The following is an 18,347-nucleotide window of genomic DNA, read 5'->3' as shown; positions in this document are numbered from 1 at the left end:
CCTCGGGGGAAGGGAGCGGGCCCTGATCCCATGGCAACTGTTTGTGTCATGTGACTGTGCCCAGGCCAGGGGCGCAAGGGAGGAGGAAGCTGGTCTCGCTCTCAGTCCTCTTTATCACCAGCCTGACCTGACCTTTATCCTCATCCTCATAATGAGCTCCCCAGAAATGCCCACCCCCTCCCCCACCCCTACACTGCTTCCCTTTGGGCTCAGACTGGGGCAGTATTGGCCACCTGGGACCTGGATTGAGTCCTGACTCAGCCCCTTCCAAGCAGCATGACCTTGGACATGTCATGGTCCTGGTGAGGGGGTCGCCCCTCCCAGCTCAAAGGCGCTCTGTTCTGAGACTCCTCTGGGGCCCGACATTCTCTGGCCTCAAGCCCCTCTTGGCTCTGACATTCTCACACACACACTCACCCCTTCCATGTACCAGAGTCGGCAGGAACAGGCCTTCCAGGAAGGAGGGAGGTTTCTGGGGGGACGGAGGGCTTCTTTCACAATCAGATCTTATTTCAAAGGTGGGCCAGGCCCTTTAAGTGGTGAGTTCTCCATCACTGGAGGGAGTCCAGCTGACTCTGGATAGCTGTTGACTCTAGATAAAGGTTTGGCGGGTGTGTCAGAGAGGATTCATGCTCAGTAGGGCTGGCTGAGCCACTCCCCATGCCCCACCTGCTCCCTCATCATCTCTTCTTTGTGTCTCTGAGCACCCAAACCTCTTCTCCCCATCCCTTACCCAGTCCAAATCTGCATCCACAGGTCAGAAAGAGGCTTGTCAGGCCCAGCCCGCACGCTGACCTGTTGGGGTCCAAGTGGGGTCCCCATCAGGGTCCCTGGGGAGATGAGGTTTCAGAGTCGAGCCTCCTGGGGCCAGACCAGGCTCCAGGACAGTGGGGAGGGAAGGTGTCCCAGAACCATGGGCCTGGGGTTGCCAGGGTGGAGTTGGGCAGGTGTGGTCAGCCCCATGCATGCCTGCTTTCTGTTTGCTCTCCAGGAGAGTGGGGGAAAGGTTATGGCGTATCAGGTGGGAGGCGGCCACTGCCTGCCATGAACGGAGTTTCTTCATTTGTCATTTGAGAGGGTCAGAAGAGACGGCTGCCTGAGGTCCCCCTAGCTTGGACATTTTATAGTAACGGCGTATCAGAGCTGGAGGCCTTGAGTCAAAGCTGCCCAGCCCCCCTGACCACTGGACTGTCCGGCCTCTTCTTGAAGGCCCCGGGGCAGCTGTCCTACTTCAGCACAGCTGGGAGGCAGCACTTCCTTCATGTCCCTGGAACTCAGTTTCCTCAAATGTAAAGTGAGGTGCCTAGCCTGGGCAGACCTAGAGCTCTTTCAGGGCTGAGCTGGAGCCTTGTTCCCTGCCAGGGCTCTTTCTCTGTCGAATGAGAAGGCCAGGCCCCCTCAACAATCCAGTGAGGGCTTTAGCCTAGGTGGGCCTCAGTGGGCCAGCCCAGGAGCCTGGACCGCTTCCTCCTACTAGCAAGGCTACGTTAGACTTGTTTAGATGGAATGAAGTTAAATGCCTCCCTCTGTTCCTCCCTCTGGGGCCAGGCAGGACCCCTGGAAAGCCCCCTACCCTGCATCCTTCAATTAGTCTTTGTATGGCACGGCCCAAAGGCCCTTCCAGCTGTGACGCTTTGTGTCCCAAGGGTCTGGGACCCATGGTCAGGGGTCAAGGAGAAGGTGTGGAGGGAGCTGGTATGGGCCAGCGGGACAGAATCCCTGGGAGAAAAGCGGGGCCGCCCCTAGAAGCTGCTGTCCCACTAAGGCCAGGGCACCCTTGTCTTCTGCTCCTGTCTGTGTGGGGACCTGGGTTCAGAGTCAGTGAGACTTCCCCGTCCTGCCCCCAGCCCTGGCCCACCCTACGCTCCCCCATTAGCACAGATCTTTTGTGGTCAGGGATGGGCTGGTTTCTCCTCCGGCTCCACCCCAACTCCCTGCTTGAAAGCCTTTACCTGACTCTGCCTTGGTTTCCCTGTGTGTAAGATGAGGTTGAATGGGTGATCTATCACTAAGGATCCTTCCATCTCTCCCCATTCCCATTCCCTGTGTCTCTGGACCTTTCTGTGTGTGTGTGCGTGCGCGCGTGCAGGCATGTGTGCACATGTATGCGTGTGTGCATGCATGTATATATGCGTGTGTACATGTGTACGTGTGTGTGTGTGTGTGTGTGTGTGTGTGTACACACGTGTGCATGTGTGAGTCTGTGAGTACCACCATTTATTACTGTCACTGGCAGGTGAAGGGCAGGGTCCAGCCCTCCCCAGCTAGGCTACCTGGGCTCCGCCCCAGCTACTTTGCATGATTAAGCCTTGTCCACCCTGGTTAACAGGGTTGGGTCACCAAGGCTGAGGGAGGCAGAAGGACCAGGGATCTCTCTCTTTGGGTTTGTCTCTCTGACTCTCTCTGTCTCTCTCTGTCTCTCTCTCTGACCTTGTCTCCATCTCTCTCTCTCCTTCTGTTTCCGTCTCTGTTTCTGTCTCTCCCAGGCAAGAGAGAGAGAACAGCAGGCCGAGCAAGTGCAGACACAGGCCCAGACCAGCCAGTGGGCAGAAGCAGCCCCCAGCTCCAAGCTAGACGGTAGGGCCTGGGTTTGGGGGGTGCTGGGCCCTCATGAGCCCCCAGCGGGAGGGCCATGTGGGCTATCCCCACTTTTTGTCTTTCCCAGACATGGCCTCCGGGCCCCTCCTGCTGCTGGATGCTCTGGGCCCAACGCCTCCCAGCCTGCCCACTCCACCCTCCACGCCGTCATCCTTGGAGCCATTGGAGGCAAGTGGCGAGGAGGCCAGGGAGGGGCCCCCCAGAGCCTCCCCGGAGGAGGAACCAGAGCCTGAAAGTCCCCCCAGGGCTCCCAGCCCCGAGGAACCCCAGCCTCCGTCGGCCCCCCAGAGCCCAGGACCCTGCCCAGCCCAGCCTAGGGAACACGTGCTAGTCCATCTTCTAGGTACCAGCGTCCAGAGTAGCAAGGTAGGTGGCTTGGAGTGGGAGAGGGGGTGGTCACGTCTGTTGCAGGGTGATTGCCTCCCCACCCCATCCCTGACCAGTATTTACAGACCACCCTGCCTGGTTGTGGGTGAGCAGCCTGGCCCTGGGGTGCCCTAGTGGGAAAGGCCAGGGGCCTCACAAACGGGACCATCCGAGGCTATATTTCTCCTCAGCTGGGCCCAGGCCAAAGAGAACAGGCGACAGAGGGAGCACCTGGGACCCCTGAAACCCCTGACACGAAGAAAGCTGGTAAGGAATTGGGCCTTAGTTGGTCCCCCCACTGGCTCCAGGGAAGGGCCTTAGGAAAGTCCCAGGTGCCCAGGCTTCAGGGCCTTGCCTGGGTGCCCCTGAGACAGCCTGGGGCCAGCTGATCATGTGGCAGATGGGTTAGGGTGGACCAAGTAGCCATGGAGGGCAGTTCCAAAGTTAGGTGCACTGCCTTGGGAGGGAGGGAGCTCCCCGTCACTGGAGGTCTTGAGGCAGAGGAGGATGGTGTAGATGGCCTCGGAGGTTCTCCAGGGTCTGTGGGGCGGTGCCCAGGAGGGAGGCTGCAGCACGGGGCCCTTGACCTGGGCCCCAGGCCAGCAGGCAGCTTCCCTGCTGTCAGGGCCGTGAGATGGAGGGGCTGTTTATCCAACAGCCCATCCAAGCGACTCTACCTCCAGGCCTTGAAAGGGAAGCCACGGCCTCCCACATTCTTCTCCCCAATAAGGGCTGGGCCCCAGGCTCCCCACCCCCAGTGCCCTCCTGGGCACTGGGCAGACATCTCCAGGCCAGGAGGGGGCAGGGGCAGCCTTCTGGGGAAGCATCTGGACTCTGGTGAGGTACTCTGTTTCTTCCTCTGTGAAATCAAGAGGTCAGACCAGGTCATCTCTCCAGGCCCTTCCAGATCTGAACTGGTGACCTTGTAACCTCGAGCCTTCGGTCACCAAAGCATCTCAGGGCAGTTTGGGGGTTCAGAACACCCCTCAAGGAGCACCCCCCTTGGTGCAGAGTCCTCAGTCGGGGGTGCTAGGGGTTCAAGGCCCTAGTGAACATCATGGTGGGGAAGAATCCAGCCCCAGGGGCAGGATGGACCTGCCTCCCCCCACGTCCTTCCCAGGGCTCAGGGGACTCAGAAACCATCTCACCTAGAGGAGGGACTGAAGCACAGGGTGACTAAGTGATAGAGGGAGGAAGGATTGGAACTCAGGTCTTCTGGGTCCAGAGCCAGGCTACTCTCCATGACACCGCCTCCCTCCTGAGCACCCACGTCTGAGGGAGCAAGCTAGAGAAGGGCCAGAGTCTCAGGAGGCTTCCAGACTGGGGTGGGGGGGGGGAGTGGAGGGGGAGGGGAGGGTGGGAAGAAAGTATTTGGGAGAAGGGAGAAGGAAATGTTTGGGTGTGTCAGTGAGTGCATGTACGTGTGTGTATGTGTGTGTGTGTGTGTGTGTGTGTGTAAGAGGAAGGAAAGAGGTGTGAGGATGGGGGTGTGAGTGTGGAAGGGGGAAGGAGGGAATTATAAGTGTGTAAGGAGGGAAGGGAGGTGTGAGAGGATGGGGGCATGCATGTGTATGTGCGAAAGGGGAAGGAAGGAATTGTGAGTGTTGGAGTGTGCGTGAGTGAATGTGTAAGGGGAAGGGAGAAGGTGTGAGAAGATCGCGGGGTGCCTGGGTGCTCAAGGTGGCCCTCCGTGAGGGGCCCATACCACCCCCTACCTTGCCCTCAGTGAGGGGCCCCCACTGACCACTCACTGGCTCTCTGCCACCCCCCCCAATGGCTTTCCCCTCTCTTTTTGACATATGCATGTGGCACCCCCCACTCTGGCTCCTCCTGCGGCATGGGCGATGGCAGTGCCCTCTCTCCAGCAGCCCGGCCTGACTGGCCTCCCCAGCCCACGCTCCTGCCAACGCTCCCTGTCGCTGCTCAGCCCCCGCAGGTCTCAGGCTCCAGGTAGCTGCTGCTGTCTCCCCCTCTAGAGTCTAGGATTGGGGTGGGGTGGGGGCAGGGGTGGGTCATGGCAGCTGGCCCTCAGGGACCTCCCCCACTCTCCTACCCCCAGGATGCCCCAGGGAGGCATTGCATCCATGTGACTTCCTCATCAAATGTCCTGGGGGGCAAAAGCCCCAGTGGTCCAGTCTGGCCCCCTAACTTTGCCCTTCCTCTTTCTGACTCTCCATCCCAGACTCCCCCAAGGCCAGCCCGGCCACCCCCTCCCCTTTCCAGAGAACCAGCTCTGTCCGGGACCGGGTCCGCAAATTCACCTCATCCGAGTCACCTGCCCCTCCGGGGGCTCGGGCCCCTCAGCAGCAGCGGCCCCTCAGCTCTGGGGACCGGGCAGCCCCAGGACCCCTCCGGGCAAGTCAGCAACACCCTGGACTCACAGGCAGTGTGAAGGGAGAGCCAGGCTCTTCCTCCTCCTCCTTATCCTCCTCCCTCATCACCTCCAAGATCACCGGCAGCAGCATCCGCACCTCGTCCTGGCAAGGAGAGCCCCAGATTGTCAGAGTCGAGGCCAGGGATCGGGATTGCCCTAAAGAGGAGGGCCCAGGGGGGCGGAGCCTGGCCACGTCACAGGGGAGGCCCCTTGAAAACGGAGAGAGGGGGCCCCCACTGGGCTCAGAGGAGCCCAGCACCCTGCCCATCACTGCCAGGCCAACTGAGCAGGGCAGCCGGACCCCGCAACCCCGAACCACTGGGGAGGCCAGTATGAAGACCACCTTCACCATTGAGATCAAGGATGGCCGAGGCCAGCCCATCAGCAGCCGGGTGCTGGGGCCCATGGGCAACCAGAGGGCAGGTGGGTGAAGAGGGGCCTGGGGGCAAAGAGGCTTGGGTTGTCTGGGGAGAGGCCAGGGCGGAAAAGCTGACCCCACCCTCACTCCCAGGTGACGACTGGGGTGGGGGAGCTATTTTTTTCTTGCTCTTCTCCTCGGTGGGTCTTTCCCCTGGCATCTCTGCCCAGGCAGCAGGCAGCCTCTTCCCAGCCAACTGGCACTGGGTAGGCACAGCCTCCCGGGGATGTGGCTTCTCTGAACCTGGATGCAGAGCCAGGAAAATTGGGGGCCCAGGGTAGGTGGGGATTGGGGATGTCTTTTCCCCAGGGCACATTTTTTTGTCTCCCCCATCGGAGGCATTCACCCAGAGGGTGGGGATCAGGAGGACACCCTTTTCAGTTCTGATTGGATCTCCCACCTACACAGAGTTGACGCTTGGGCTCAGAGGCACCCCTGTCCACTTTGGCGGCGGCAGCTCCGGGGCAGGCACCATCAGGCACATCAGCACCCCGGTGACTGTCAGCACCCCCAGGACCATCAGCACCCCTGGGACCATAACGCATGTCAGCACCCCCGGGACCATCAGCACCCCAGGAACCATCAGGCATATCAGCACCCCGGGGACCGTCATCACCCCCAAGACCATCAGCACCCCTGGGACCATAACGCATGTCAGCACCCCTGGGACCATCAGGCACATCAGCACCCCTGGGACCATCACTCGTGTGGGCAGTACCAGCCATGTGTCCAGTGTGGGTCACGTCAACAAGGTGAGGGTCTTGGTCTGTTCTGTGTCCCTCAGGAGAATCTGGGGCTGGGGACACCCCCCCCCCGTGGGGGGGTAGGGAGGGGCAGGAGGGCTGTCTTCCTGTATGTCCCGGGCTGTTACCTGGAAGGGGGGGTCAAGCTGCTCCTGCCCGCATGGCCCCAGAGGGCAGAGCCAGGACCACAAGGCAGAAGTCACAAAGACAAACCTCAAAGTGAGAGCCATGCCCAAGGGCCATGGCACAGAGCGTGCTGGGTGGCAATGCTCTAAAACAGCCCTCACTCTGGCATCAATATGGTGACCCCCTGAGAGTGGGAGCCACCAGGCTGCCTCAGGCAGCCCAGGTCAGACCTAGGAAATAGGCGGCTGCCCTTCCAGCCTGGGCAAGATGAGGAGACCCAAATGCAAAAAACCCCAGTGATCTGGACTTGGCTCGATAGGTAGTGAGCTCCCCGTCATTGGAGGTCTTTCAGCAGAGTGGTGTTGCAGACCCAGGGGTTCTTGTCCAGGCACAGGCTGGACCATGTGGTCCCTGCAATCCAATGCACTGTCCCTTCACTTTTTCCCCCTCCTCTTCATTATCTTGGGCCCTTTCCCCTTCCCGAGAAATCAGGAGGTTCCTGCATCCCAAACCTATCTGGGAGCTTCACTAGCTGTGTGGGCATGTCCATGGCATTTCCCCTTTCAGCCTCAGTTTCCTTCTCCATAAAATGGGTCCAGAACACCTGCTCTCCTACCCTCACCAGGTTCTCATTAGAAGAGCGCTTTCTAAGTCTGTTTAGTACACTGCACCATGAGGGGTCCTTCTCTCTAAGGAGCGCTGGTCCCTGTCCTGGGTCTCTTGTTGGGTCCCCTCTGAGAGACCCCGATGGGAAAGGAAGCAGATTCATCTCAGCTAATACCCACCCTGGGCCCCGGATGGGATTAGGATTAGGAGATGAGCCGGAGTCCCAGGGGTGGGCTGGGCAAGAGCAGCAGTCAGGGAAGAGGACCCTGGAGCCGGTGAGGCTGAGGGAGGAGAAGAGGGTGCCGGGCTGGGGGGCGGGGGGGGGCTTGGCACATGGCGCCTCGAGCAGCAGGTGCCTCGGGAACTGTATCCTCTCGGGCCCCTTCATTATTCACGAGCCCGGGATCGGCTCCCTGGAGTTCCTGCTGGGAGACCTGCCGGACCCCAGCACAGGCAGGAAACGGCCATCTGGCAGGATCTCTCCAGCTGCTAGGTCAGGTAATGCCCTCTGGCGATCCAGGAAGCTTGAGGCCACAGAGGGGATGTCTAAGAGCTGGCCCTTTGGGGTGCCCCCTGCCCTGGGAGCCCTGAGAAGCTTGAGCCTGGGGTCTGCTGCCCCCGGGGTCTCCGTTGGGGAGAGGCCTGGAGGCAGGGGATCCCTGTGACTCCTCAGAGTGGCTCCTAAGGGAGGGGAAAGACCCCAGGGTCCTTAGTGGCTGTGTGACCTTAGACAAGTCACTGAACTCTGGGGCCCAGCTTCCTCCCCCAACTGGCCAAGGCCTCCTAAGGGCTCTCCCGGCTCCCAATCCTCTGCTCTGGGCGGTGGCCTAAAGGCCACCTGTCCCTCTCCCTCCCCGATGACCTCTGTGTGCTCCTGCAGGGGAAACCCTTGGGGTCCTGCCAAGAGTTGGGGGAAGGGGATGGAGGCTTATGAGCCAGGGGCCAGGAGGCTGGCATCTGCTGGGGCCCACGCCTCCGCCCCCCTCCTCCCCCACAAGGACAAGAATAGGTTTCTCTTTGGAAACAAAAGCCCCTGCTGGATTAGGAGCCAGTCTGGGACAGGGGCGGAGCAGAGCTGCCCGCTGCCCTTGCCCTCGCCCTCCGCCCGCCTGCCCGCAGAGCTGACCGTGGCTTCGGCCTGGCAGGCAGGATGCCGGGGGTGGCCGGGCCCGGCCCCGAGGGGGCCTTGGAGCTGGAGGAGCGGCTGACCCAGGCCCTCCAGCAGCTGCGGCAGGAGGTGGAGGGTGGGCAGCAGGCAGCTGCCCAGGCCGCCGAGGCCGCACTGGCAGCCGTGGAGCCTGTGGCCCGAGCAGCCCGGGAGCTGCAGAAGGAGACAGCCTGCCTGCGAGAGCAGCTCGAGTGCCTGAGCCTGCAACTGGAGGCCCTGAGCCTCCGGCTGGGGCTGCCTGACCCCAGTGCCCTCCTCTTGGCTGCCGAGGACCCCGAAGCCCTCTTCCAGGGGCTAGAGGATGAGGAGGGGCCTGAGGCCACCCCCGTGGCCCACCCCCCAGCCTTTAGCACCCGGCGCCTGTCCTCGGTGCCTCTGTCCCGTGGCAACAGCCTCGTGAGTTGGGACTAGGCTGGAGGATGGGAGGAGGGAGGAGGACCTGGGGAGGGGGAGGGGAGTGAAGGCCTAGGGGCAGAGATAAGGCACCCAGGAAGGGGGGTGTCCTGGGGAGCCTGGGAAGCTGGGCCTCCCACTGTGGAAAGCCCAGCACAGAGGGCCTGGGGGGCCTGCCAGCAGCATGGCACACAATGCAGGGGACATAGAGTGCCTGCCCCATTACTGCCAGGCTTTGAGTAACCCCCACCCCTCTCTTGGCCAATAGATGGGGTCCAAAAGATGATCTCTAAGCGTCCTGCCTGCTTGGTCACCCAGGCCAGAGCAGGGGCGCCCACAGTAGCCCCGTTCAGCTGGAGCCCGGCTTGTACTCAGGAGCTCCTGCTTGAGGGGCTGGCATCGGAGAGGAAGGACAGACGCCACACATGGCCTTGACGAGGCTTATTGCCAGCCGAGCCGGGAGGGGCTATGTCTGTCTGGGGAGGTTTGGGGTGCAGGTGTTGGCTGGGAGGCCCAGGACTGGGGTGAGTGGGAGAACAAGGAGGGAGTGGCCTCCCCGGGACAGCTGCCAGGGGTCTTGTTACACCAGTGAGGGGCCCTGCCGTCGAGGCCAGGGAGGAGGGAAGAAGGCGCAGGCCCCAAGCCCACCATGCCCTCCCCTTTCCCCCTCCCCAGCTCCCTTCCCCATTACCAGCCTTTGCCCAGGGCCAGGACAGAGCTGGGCCAAGCCAGTCCTCGAGGAGTAGGGCCCTCCTGGAAAGCCAGGGCATGGGCCAGAACCCAGCATGTCCTCGGGGTGATGGGGTGGGGCCTGGCACAGCTGCTTCACCGCCCCCCCCAGGCCCAGCGGTCACTCCGAACATTCCCAGACCCCGGGGTTCAGCCAAGCTGAGAGGATGAATTGGGGAGGGGCGGGGATTGGCTCCCACTCAGAAGCCCGGGTTTGAGTGTTGTGACCTCAGGCCTCTCCCTTTCTTCTCTGGGCCTCAGATTCCTCCTCTGTCAAATGTCAGTCATGATCCTGACCCTTGCTGTGTCAGAGCATGCTGGGTTCCAAGGGCCCAGCCAGTCAGGAAGCATTTAACACCTACGATGGTGCCAGGCACTGTGCTGGGTGCAGGCAGAGGGGATGGCTGCACAGCCTGTGGACAGTGGAAGTCAGGAAGACCTGAGTTCGAGTGTGGCCTCACACCTAGCTGTGTGACCACTTCACCCCTGTCTGCCTTATCTGTAAAATGGGGTGATAACCATGCCTCCCTCCCAGGGTTGTTGTGAAGGTCACGTGTGATCCTCCTGAGCCCTGTCATTGCTCCATGAATGATTATCTCTGTGCAAGGGAGAAGGGGCCTCCTTTTTACCAAGGAGGATGTGGCTCAAGCTGAGAGAGGGGAGAGAGAGTCAGAGCTGGGCTTCAGATCTCAGGGCCCAGGGTCTAGCTGGTACCCCTTGAACCCTGGCCCGTCCAGTCTCTGCTTGGAGATCTCTGAGGTTCAAGGCATGCTCAGTCCACTTTCTCATTGTTACCGCATTTGTATGGAGAGCCAACATCTGCCTCCTTGTGACTCCTGCCCCCACTTCTGTCCCTGCCCCGTCTTCTCCAGCTCCTTCAGCCGAGCCTCCTGGTGAGATCTTGACACCCTTCGCCATCCTGGCCTCCCTTCTTCCCTTCCCTCTGCACCCAGTGTCATTGCTGTCTGTAAAATTGGGGGCCGGCCCAGCCAAGCTTTCCAGCTCCCGTATCTTTTGATCCCTCTCGTGAGCCTGGGATTACCCTTGTCTGGGGTGGAGAAGCCAGGCTAGCTGTCAGGGCTGAGAGAAGGGAGCAGGTGACCTGATGTCTCCTTCTCAGGCCCTCCCCGGTTGAGTCACATTGGGCCCAGATTTCAGCCCCTGCTCTAGGCGATCAGGCAGGAGTGGGCTTGGCAGCCTGCCCACCTCCAGCCCAGGGCTGGCTGGTTTAGACCCTGGCCCCATCGCCTCTGTTCAGCAGGGGCCCAAAGGCCTGGCCAGGGCCTAGCTGTGCTCTAGAGGTCTTTGGTGATTCTGTTCAGCCGCCAGGATTGTGGTCCCTTGTTTGGAGGGCTGCTAGTGACTGGGGCTTTCTCCCCTTTTGGAGTTTGTGGTTTGATCTCTTGGGCAGTCAGACTGGAATGGGGGATGGGTAGGGTCTTTACATCACTGGCCCTGTCTCTCTTCTCCTCCTTGTTGCCTGTTGGATCAAATACATACCCCTCTGGTGGGCATTTAAAGCCCTTCACGGTTTGGCTCCAGCCTGCCCTTGTCCCACCTTGCAACACCAACATTTCTGCCCAGTGTGGTTCCCTTTCTGCTCGCTGGACGCCACCTTCATGTTTGGGTCAGAACTTGGCTCCCATGCCATTCCTTCGGGTCTCCTCCCCCTTCGTCTTCCTCCCTGCCCCCTCAGTGGCCTGGTAGATTTTCTTTGCACAGAGTCTGAATTTGCTTCTCTGTGTTTCCAATAGATCTTAAGCCCCTTGAGGGCAGGGACTGCTTGATTTCTGTCTTTGCATCCAAGGCACCCAGCATGTAGTAGGCACTCTAAATGATTGTTAATGGATTGATTTTCCCTCCCTGATCTCTTCCCATCAAAGATGGATGCAGAGGCGGTGGCGGAGACCCCCACCATGGTGGAGCTGGACGTGGACGCGGCCAATGGCATGGAGCAGAGTCGGCCAGGGAAGGAGCCGGAGCCCCAGCCTCAGAGCAAGTTGCGCCCAGAGGAGCTGTCCACTATAGAAGATGAGACCGTCCTGGACAGGATGGTACAGCCAAGGCTGGGATGGGGGCAGGGAGGAAGGGTCATCTTGGAGGGGAGGGGAGGGGAGGCAGGGATATGGAGAGGAGTCAGCCCTGGACTGCCCCCCACAGCTGGACCAGACCACAGACTTTGAGGAGAGGCGGCTGATCCGGGCAGCCCTTCGTGACCTCCGGCAGAGGAAGAGAGGTAGGGGCTAGACTGAGGAGGGGGAAGGGGTGTTGCAGATGACCACAGCAAGGGTCATCCTGCCAGGCCAGGACTGTCCAGTCCCTCTCCCCAACTTCTCAGTGTTGGTCTCCCTGGTTGTAACAGTGCCCTCCAACCCCAACCAGAACTGTGGATGGGCTTTCTGCACCCCCTGTATACTGCAGCTGTCCCTTCCCTTCCCCCTCCAGATGTAGCTCCTGCCTTCCAGCCCCCGCCTCTTCATTCCCCAGCTTCTCCCTTCCAACCTTTAGCCATTTCCACCTGGCTGGTCAGGCCCTGACCCCAGCCTCAGGCTCCAGGAAGGAGCTGAGGGCCCTAGAAGCAAACACCTTGTTCCTAACAACCTGTCCCTCCCCAACCTTGTCTTGTGTGTCTGTGGGTGTCCCTGCGTGTCCCACCTGGGTGCTACGTGTGTATGTGTGCGCACATGGCCCCCTCCAGATCAGCGGGACCGAGAAAGGGAGCGGCGTCTCCAGGAAGCCCGGGCTCGACCAGGGGAGAGCCGGGGCAGTACAGCCACAGAGACCACCACTCAGCAGAGCCAGAAGTCGGCCGATGGCTCAGCTGTGAGGACCGTTACCAAGACGGAGAGGCTCGTCCACTCTAGTAAGGGTCCAGGAGGGCAGCAAACTCCAGACCTGAATTCTCCTGACTCTTCTGGGGGTGGGCCCTCAGAAGCCATCTAGGACAGCCCTTCTCACTGAATGCCAGAGCGGTTTATGACTTGCCTAAAGTCAGACTAGGTGACAAGTAGCAAAGCTTGGAGTCATGGCCAGGTTCTCTGACTCTACTGTTTTAACAGCATTACCTCCTTCGACTCTTAACAATTTCTACTCTTTCCATCCTTCCTCAGACTCTCTGGGTGTCAGAGCTGGGAAACAGAGACTTAGAGCTGGGCGGGGGTGGGAGGTAGCTTAGACAAGGCCCTCCTGCTTCAGTTTCCCTTTCTGGAGGGCAGACTCTCTAATCTCAAGCCATCCCCTGCCTCTGTAATGGGGGGGGGGTAGAGAAGAGGGTCCCTGGCAAGGAGGGAGGGCCCTCCCATAATTCCCACTGAAGGGCCCCTTTTGGTGTCTCTCCCCCACCCCAGGCGATGGCAGCCAGACTTCCCGGACCACCACAGTGGAGTCAAGCTTTGTGAAGCGATCTGAGAGTAAGACCCGGGCAGTCAGCCCCCACTGGCCTTCCTCTGGCTCTCCAGCTCTGGATCTCGCTCTCCATCTCTGACCTTCTACCTGTCTGTCTGTCTGTCTGCTTGTCTGTGTGGACACTGTCCCAAGCACACTGTCTTCTGCCTCCTCTGGTGCTCCTCAGACACTCCCTTTGAGGCTGCCCATCCCCAGGGCCCCTCAGACCCTCACCACCACCCCCTTTTACCTCCCACCAGATGGCGGCAGCCGGACAGTGGTCCAGACCAAGGCTTTCAGCTCTTCATCTAAGAAGATGGGCAGGTGAGGAGAGCTGAGGTTGCTAGGGGTTCCGGAGGCCTGACCTGGGGTAGGGAGAGGTCCTAGTCCCAGTGGACAGTGGCTGTTCATAGGAAGAGTTCTGGGTTCAGATGTGCCTCTGACACTCCTTTATGACCTTGGGAACCCAGGACCTCGGTCACGTAGAGGAGTTCCAGCAGGGTATGAGAAAAATGAGATGTATTCATAGAATGTTCTGTGCTTGCTGGTGACTGCGCTGGGGGGCAAGCCCCTCCCCCTCTCTGGGCCTCAGGCTCCTCGTCTGTAAAATGAGGGAGTTGGTGGACTCCCTGGGCTCTTGGGCCCCTTGGCCCCTCTTACTCTCCCCCTTCCTTACCCTCCCCCTCTCTGAAAGCATCTTTGACCGGGAGGATGAGACCCCATCTCGGGCTGGCAGCCTGGCAGCTCTGGAGCGGCGCCAGGCTGAGAAGAAGAAGGAATTGATGAAGGCCCAGACCCTGCCCAAGACATCCGCGTCCCAGGCCCGGAAGGCTATGATCGAGAAGCTGGAGAAGGAGGGTGGTGGCGGAGGCGGGTGAGGCCCGGGGCTGAGGCCGAGAGGAGGCCAGGGCCGGGGGGAGCAGACAAGGGCTGTTTCCTGACACTTGGTGGGCTCTCTCCCCACAGCAGCCCCGCGGGCCCACGAGGGGCCGTACAGCGCTCTTCCAGTTTCGGGGTCCCTAACGCCAACAGCATCAAGCAGATGTTACTGGATTGGTGCCGAGCAAAGACCCGAGGCTACGAGGTGAGTGAGCAGCCCCTCCCGGGACCCCTGTGCCCCCTGCCAGGCGCCCCAAGCAGCCTCCAGGCAACAAGACCGACAAGCGCAGGGTTAGAGCCAGAAGGGTCCTTGGAGGCCAATGCGTGGAATCTGGCCCCTCATGTTCCCAGGGGAGAAACTGAGGCTCCGAGGAATGGAAGGAGTGACTGGTGCATGTCAGGGTTAGGATAGCAGCCAAGCCCTAAAACTCTGAAAGCATCTTTGACCGAGGGCCTGTCCTTCTGCCCTGTTCCTTCAGCAGCATCTCAGCTGCCTCAGCCATGAGGTGAGGACTTTGGGCTGGATGTTCAACCGGGCCGCTCCTACCTCTGACATTCCCTGTTCTCAGGCCCTCCCAGGTCTGACATCCCCTCTTCTAAGGCCCCCTCCCCTCTCTGACAACCCCTGTTCTCAGGCCCCGCCCCTCTCTGACATCCCCTGTTCTCAGGCCCCTCCCCTGGTCTCCTCAGTGGGTCTATTTCTCATTCTGGAGCCAGCTGGAAACCCTAAAAGCCTCCAACAGCCAAGAACATTCAGTCCCGGGGGCCTGGGATGATTAGCTTTGTCTAAAGGCCAAATCCTCTTTCGTGGGGCCCCCAGGGCTCCACTTGGAGTGTAATCTTCTTGCAGTCATAAAAATACTTTTCTATTAATCCCATTAAAGTCTGATTATCCCAGTGTCTCAGGAAGCCCTGCCAGGCATTCAGGCCTCTGCTTGGCATGGCAGGGGCAGCAACCCTGGGAGGCTGAGGATAGCTGCCCCTCCTCCCCCCCCATTTTAGGGGGCTGCACAGACTCACCCAAGGTCACTCTGCCCATTAGACTGGGAGCTCCTGATGGGAGGGACTGACTTGCCTCTCTTCTGCAGTGCCAGACACATAGTAGGCACTTAGTAAGTGCTTCTTGACTGGCTCATCACCATCCCACAGCTAGGGACCTCAGAGGTCATCTAGCCCAGAGGCCTCTCACTTAAGGGGGAGTGAGTTCTACAAGGTCACACAGATTCTATGCGGCTCAGCCAGAATTCAGACATACCCTCCGACTCCTTTCCCCGTGGCCTGCTTGACCTCTGCCATCCGGGTTACCCAGATGCCAACTTTGGAAGACCTTTGCTGTCTGACTGAGATCCGAGGATCCTAAAGTGTCCATGGTGGCTCTGGTCTTTCTGGAGACTCAGTCTCTTTATCTAAGTGCCTGGGGCCTTCCTGCATGGAATCTGCTCCCTTGTCTCCCCTTAGAGGCAGAGACTGCCTTCTGCCTAGCTTTGTACTCCCAAGGCCTAGGATGGGTCCTGCCTGGTGGCTTAATTATTGCTTGTGGATTGGTTGAATAATCACCTAGACTCAAGGATATTGACAGGAAAGCAAGTCTACCAGAATAGGAAGGTGCAGTTCACCAGCAGAAACATACCCAGCCTTGCCCTTGGGGTCCAAGATGGGGAGGCTCAGCTAGACAGTTATGGTTGGAAAAGATCTGGGGGTCTTAGTGCACTGCAAACCCCATTAGGAGGAGCCGAGTCCCCCAACCTCTACCTGGTTGGACTTTATCTGGAGTGTCGGGACCCATCCTAGCCCCATGGGCTAAGGGCAGGCTGGAGAGTGTCCACTGAGGGATGGCCATGTGGTGAAGGAGTCTTTGTTACCTGGGTCTCTGTGGAAGGAGCTGCGGGGGAGCTAGTGGGAGCAGAGAAGCCTTAGGGAGGGGCTGTCTGGTGGAAGGCTTGTCCCCCTGTTCTGACAGGTGCTCCCCCGTCCCCGTGTTCTGATAGGTGCTTCCCCCCATCCTTGTCCCCCTCTTCTGACAGACACCCCGCCTCGTCCCCTTGTTCTGACAGGCGCCTCCCCCCACCATCCCCCTGTTCTGACGGGCACCCCCGTCATCCCCCGTTCTGATAGACATCCCCCCTTGTCCCCCTGTTCTGACGGGCGCCTCCCTCCTCGTCCCCCCCAGCACGTCGACATCCAGAACTTCTCATCCAGCTGGAGCGACGGCATGGCCTTCTGCGCGCTGGTGCACAATTTCTTCCCTGAGGCCTTCGATTATGGCCAGCTGAGCCCCCAGAACCGGCGCCACAACTTTGAGGTGGCCTTTTCATCAGCAGAGTACGTAGCCCAGCCCCCACTGAGGCTAACACCAGCCCGGAGCGGAGAGGCCAAGGTGGGGGGTGACCAGGACGCAGTTGCCTATGGGCCCCCCAGCCGGAGACAGGCAGCCTGCCCCTACCCCTGCGTGGGCAGAAGAGAGCCCCTCCTCTGGCTTCCCTGCCTTCTCCCCACTTCTTCCAGGCCTGGAGCCCTGGGCCTCCCTGGCTGGCTTTCTGCTGCTCTTCCCAGTCCCCAGGACAGGCTGAGGCCCCCCAGGGCCTCAGCATCCCCGCCCCAGCCCCCAGGACATTGAGGGGCAGGGACAAAATGTCCCCGTTCCCACCCTGACTCCTTCTGGCCTTTGCTCCCCCTCCCCCGGTCCCTTTCCTTCAGTACTGAGGCTTCCATCCCCCACCTCAGTGGGTGGCCAGCATTTTCTCCAGTCTGTACAGGGGGCTTCCAGCCGGACAGTAGGAGCTTTGGGCCTGGGCCACGCTTGCCCGGCCTCGACCGTCCGACCAGCCCCATCCGTGGCCCGCAAGCCAGGTGGCCCCCTCCCTGCCCTTTTCTTCCTCTCTCTCCTCCCTCTGACTCTCTCTGCTCTCTGCCCTTCCTTCTGTCCCCCGAAGCTTTCTGCACCCTCATGTCCACTCGTTGTGCCGGCCCGAGATTCCAAATGGAGCCGATGGGCTGGGAGGGGGGCCACGCCAGCCCCCTCGCCCTCCCCTTTCCCTGGGCCTATATACGCCGGATATATAGCAGAGAGAACAAGACCGCTCTCGTTTGGAATCGTCCGCTGTTGAAGCGCACGGCCCCTGGCCCGCTCTGATCACACCTCACCCTGGTCCTGACCCTTCCCTTCCCTACCCTGCCCATGAGCCTGGATGTTTTCTCTGGCCCTTCTCTCCCCCTCCTCCTCCTTACACTCCCTCTCACGCCTCCCTCCCTGCCTCACTCACCCCCACGCCCACCCCAGGGGTAGAGGGGGGCACCACCCCTTTGTCCTTCCCCTGCTGTCCCTCAGAGCCCTGCCCCCCGCACCTGGTGCCTGGCCCCCCACCCTGTGCCTCCCCCACCCGCCATGTATGCATCGCACACCAGTAGAGATCAGTAGCACCCCCACCAGGCCGGAGAGCATGCGGGGGGGTGGCGGTGGGCTGACCCCAGCAGCGCGTGGAGAATGTCACCAGATTTACGGATCTCTCTTTCTGTTTCTCTCTCTCCTCTCTCTCCCCTCTGTCCTCCCCCCACTCTCTCCCTCCCTCCCCCACCCCCGGTCGGGCCTGTCTCCGGCGGGGCTGGCTGTGCCCCCCCACCCCCCAGGACCCACGCTGACTGCCCCCAGTTGCTGGACACAGAGGACATGGTGAGAATGCGCGAGCCAGACTGGAAGTGCGTTTACACGTACATCCAGGAGTTTTACCGCTGCCTGGTTCAGAAGGGGCTGGTAAAAACCAAAAAATCCTAATCCCCAGCTGAGAAACCCACGGTGAGAAAGCCTTCCTAGCCCGGCCGTGCTCCGTAGCACCAGGGAAACAGCAGGGCTTGGGGGGGAGGGGCACCTGTGGTGGAGGGAGGGGGGAGGGGGCTCCCTCCAGCCTTGGGATGCCTGCTGAATGGGGAGGGCACAGATGCCAGCATCATGGAAAGCCTGACCCAAAAGTGCTTGGAGAGCTGGGGATCCCTGACTAAGAATGCCAGAGCTGGAAGAAAACTTAGAACAGGAGGCAGGGCTTGGGGGGGGGCCTGAGAACAGGGGATGGCAGGGCTGGGAGGGGACTGAGAACAAGGAATGTCCCAGCTGGGAGGGGCCTGAGAAAAGTGGATGGCAGGGCTGAGAGGGGCCTGAGAACAGGGGATGGCAGGCCTGGAAGGGGCCTGAGAACAAGAAATGTCCCAGCTGGGAGGGGCCTGAGAAAAGTGGATGGCAGGGCTGGGAGGGGCCTGAGAACAAGGAATGTCCCATCTGGGAGCAGCCTTAGAACAGGAGATGTCAGAGATGGGAGGGCCCTTAGAACATGAGATGGCAGGGCTTAGAACAAGGAATGTCCCAGTTGGGATAGCAGGGCTGGGAGGGGACTGAGAACAGGGAATGCCACAGTGGGAAGCAGCTTAGACCAGGGCATGTCAGAGAGGAAAGGAACCTTAGAACAGGAGATGTCAGAGCTGGAAGGAGCTTTAGAATAGAAATGTCAGAACTGGGAGGGAGCTTAGAACACAGGATGGCAGAGCTGGGAGGGGCCTGAGAATAGGGGATAT

At 60.4% G+C, this 18,347-nt stretch overlaps 1 protein-coding gene across 3 annotated transcripts in view; it reads left to right on the top strand.

Moving 5' to 3' along the window:
• SMTN (smoothelin) overlaps positions 1-18,347 on the top strand; it is a 42,390-nt gene that overhangs the window by 19,049 nt on the left and 4,994 nt on the right. Inside the window, exons 7-21 of one of the 3 annotated variants that reach the window (XM_036736556.1) lie at positions 2,487-2,577; positions 2,666-2,964; positions 3,156-3,231; positions 4,816-4,914; positions 5,147-5,761; positions 6,165-6,508; positions 11,405-11,575; positions 11,682-11,757; positions 12,220-12,384; positions 12,869-12,931; positions 13,166-13,229; positions 13,600-13,779; positions 13,872-13,989; positions 15,955-16,106; positions 17,412-17,577. In XM_036736556.1, the coding sequence (XP_036592451.1) occupies positions 2,487-2,577; positions 2,666-2,964; positions 3,156-3,231; positions 4,816-4,914; positions 5,147-5,761; positions 6,165-6,508; positions 11,405-11,575; positions 11,682-11,757; positions 12,220-12,384; positions 12,869-12,931; positions 13,166-13,229; positions 13,600-13,779; positions 13,872-13,989; positions 15,955-16,106; positions 17,412-17,556 (2,658 nt within the window). In that variant the 3' untranslated portion in view covers positions 17,557-17,577. The remainder of the gene's footprint in view (positions 1-2,486; positions 2,578-2,665; positions 2,965-3,155; positions 3,232-4,815; positions 4,915-5,146; positions 5,762-6,164; positions 6,509-11,404; positions 11,576-11,681; positions 11,758-12,219; positions 12,385-12,868; positions 12,932-13,165; positions 13,230-13,599; positions 13,780-13,871; positions 13,990-15,954; positions 16,107-17,411; positions 17,578-18,347) is intronic. The other 2 variants (XM_036736561.1, XM_036736567.1) reach the window with 2 other exon arrangements.

The sequence above is a fragment of the Trichosurus vulpecula genome, chromosome 1 (assembly GCF_011100635.1).
Source record: "Trichosurus vulpecula isolate mTriVul1 chromosome 1, mTriVul1.pri, whole genome shotgun sequence".
NCBI classification, from domain to species: domain Eukaryota; kingdom Metazoa; phylum Chordata; class Mammalia; order Diprotodontia; family Phalangeridae; genus Trichosurus; species Trichosurus vulpecula.
Note: the sequence above shows the minus strand (reverse complement) of the source record. Positions and strands in the feature narration are given on the sequence as shown.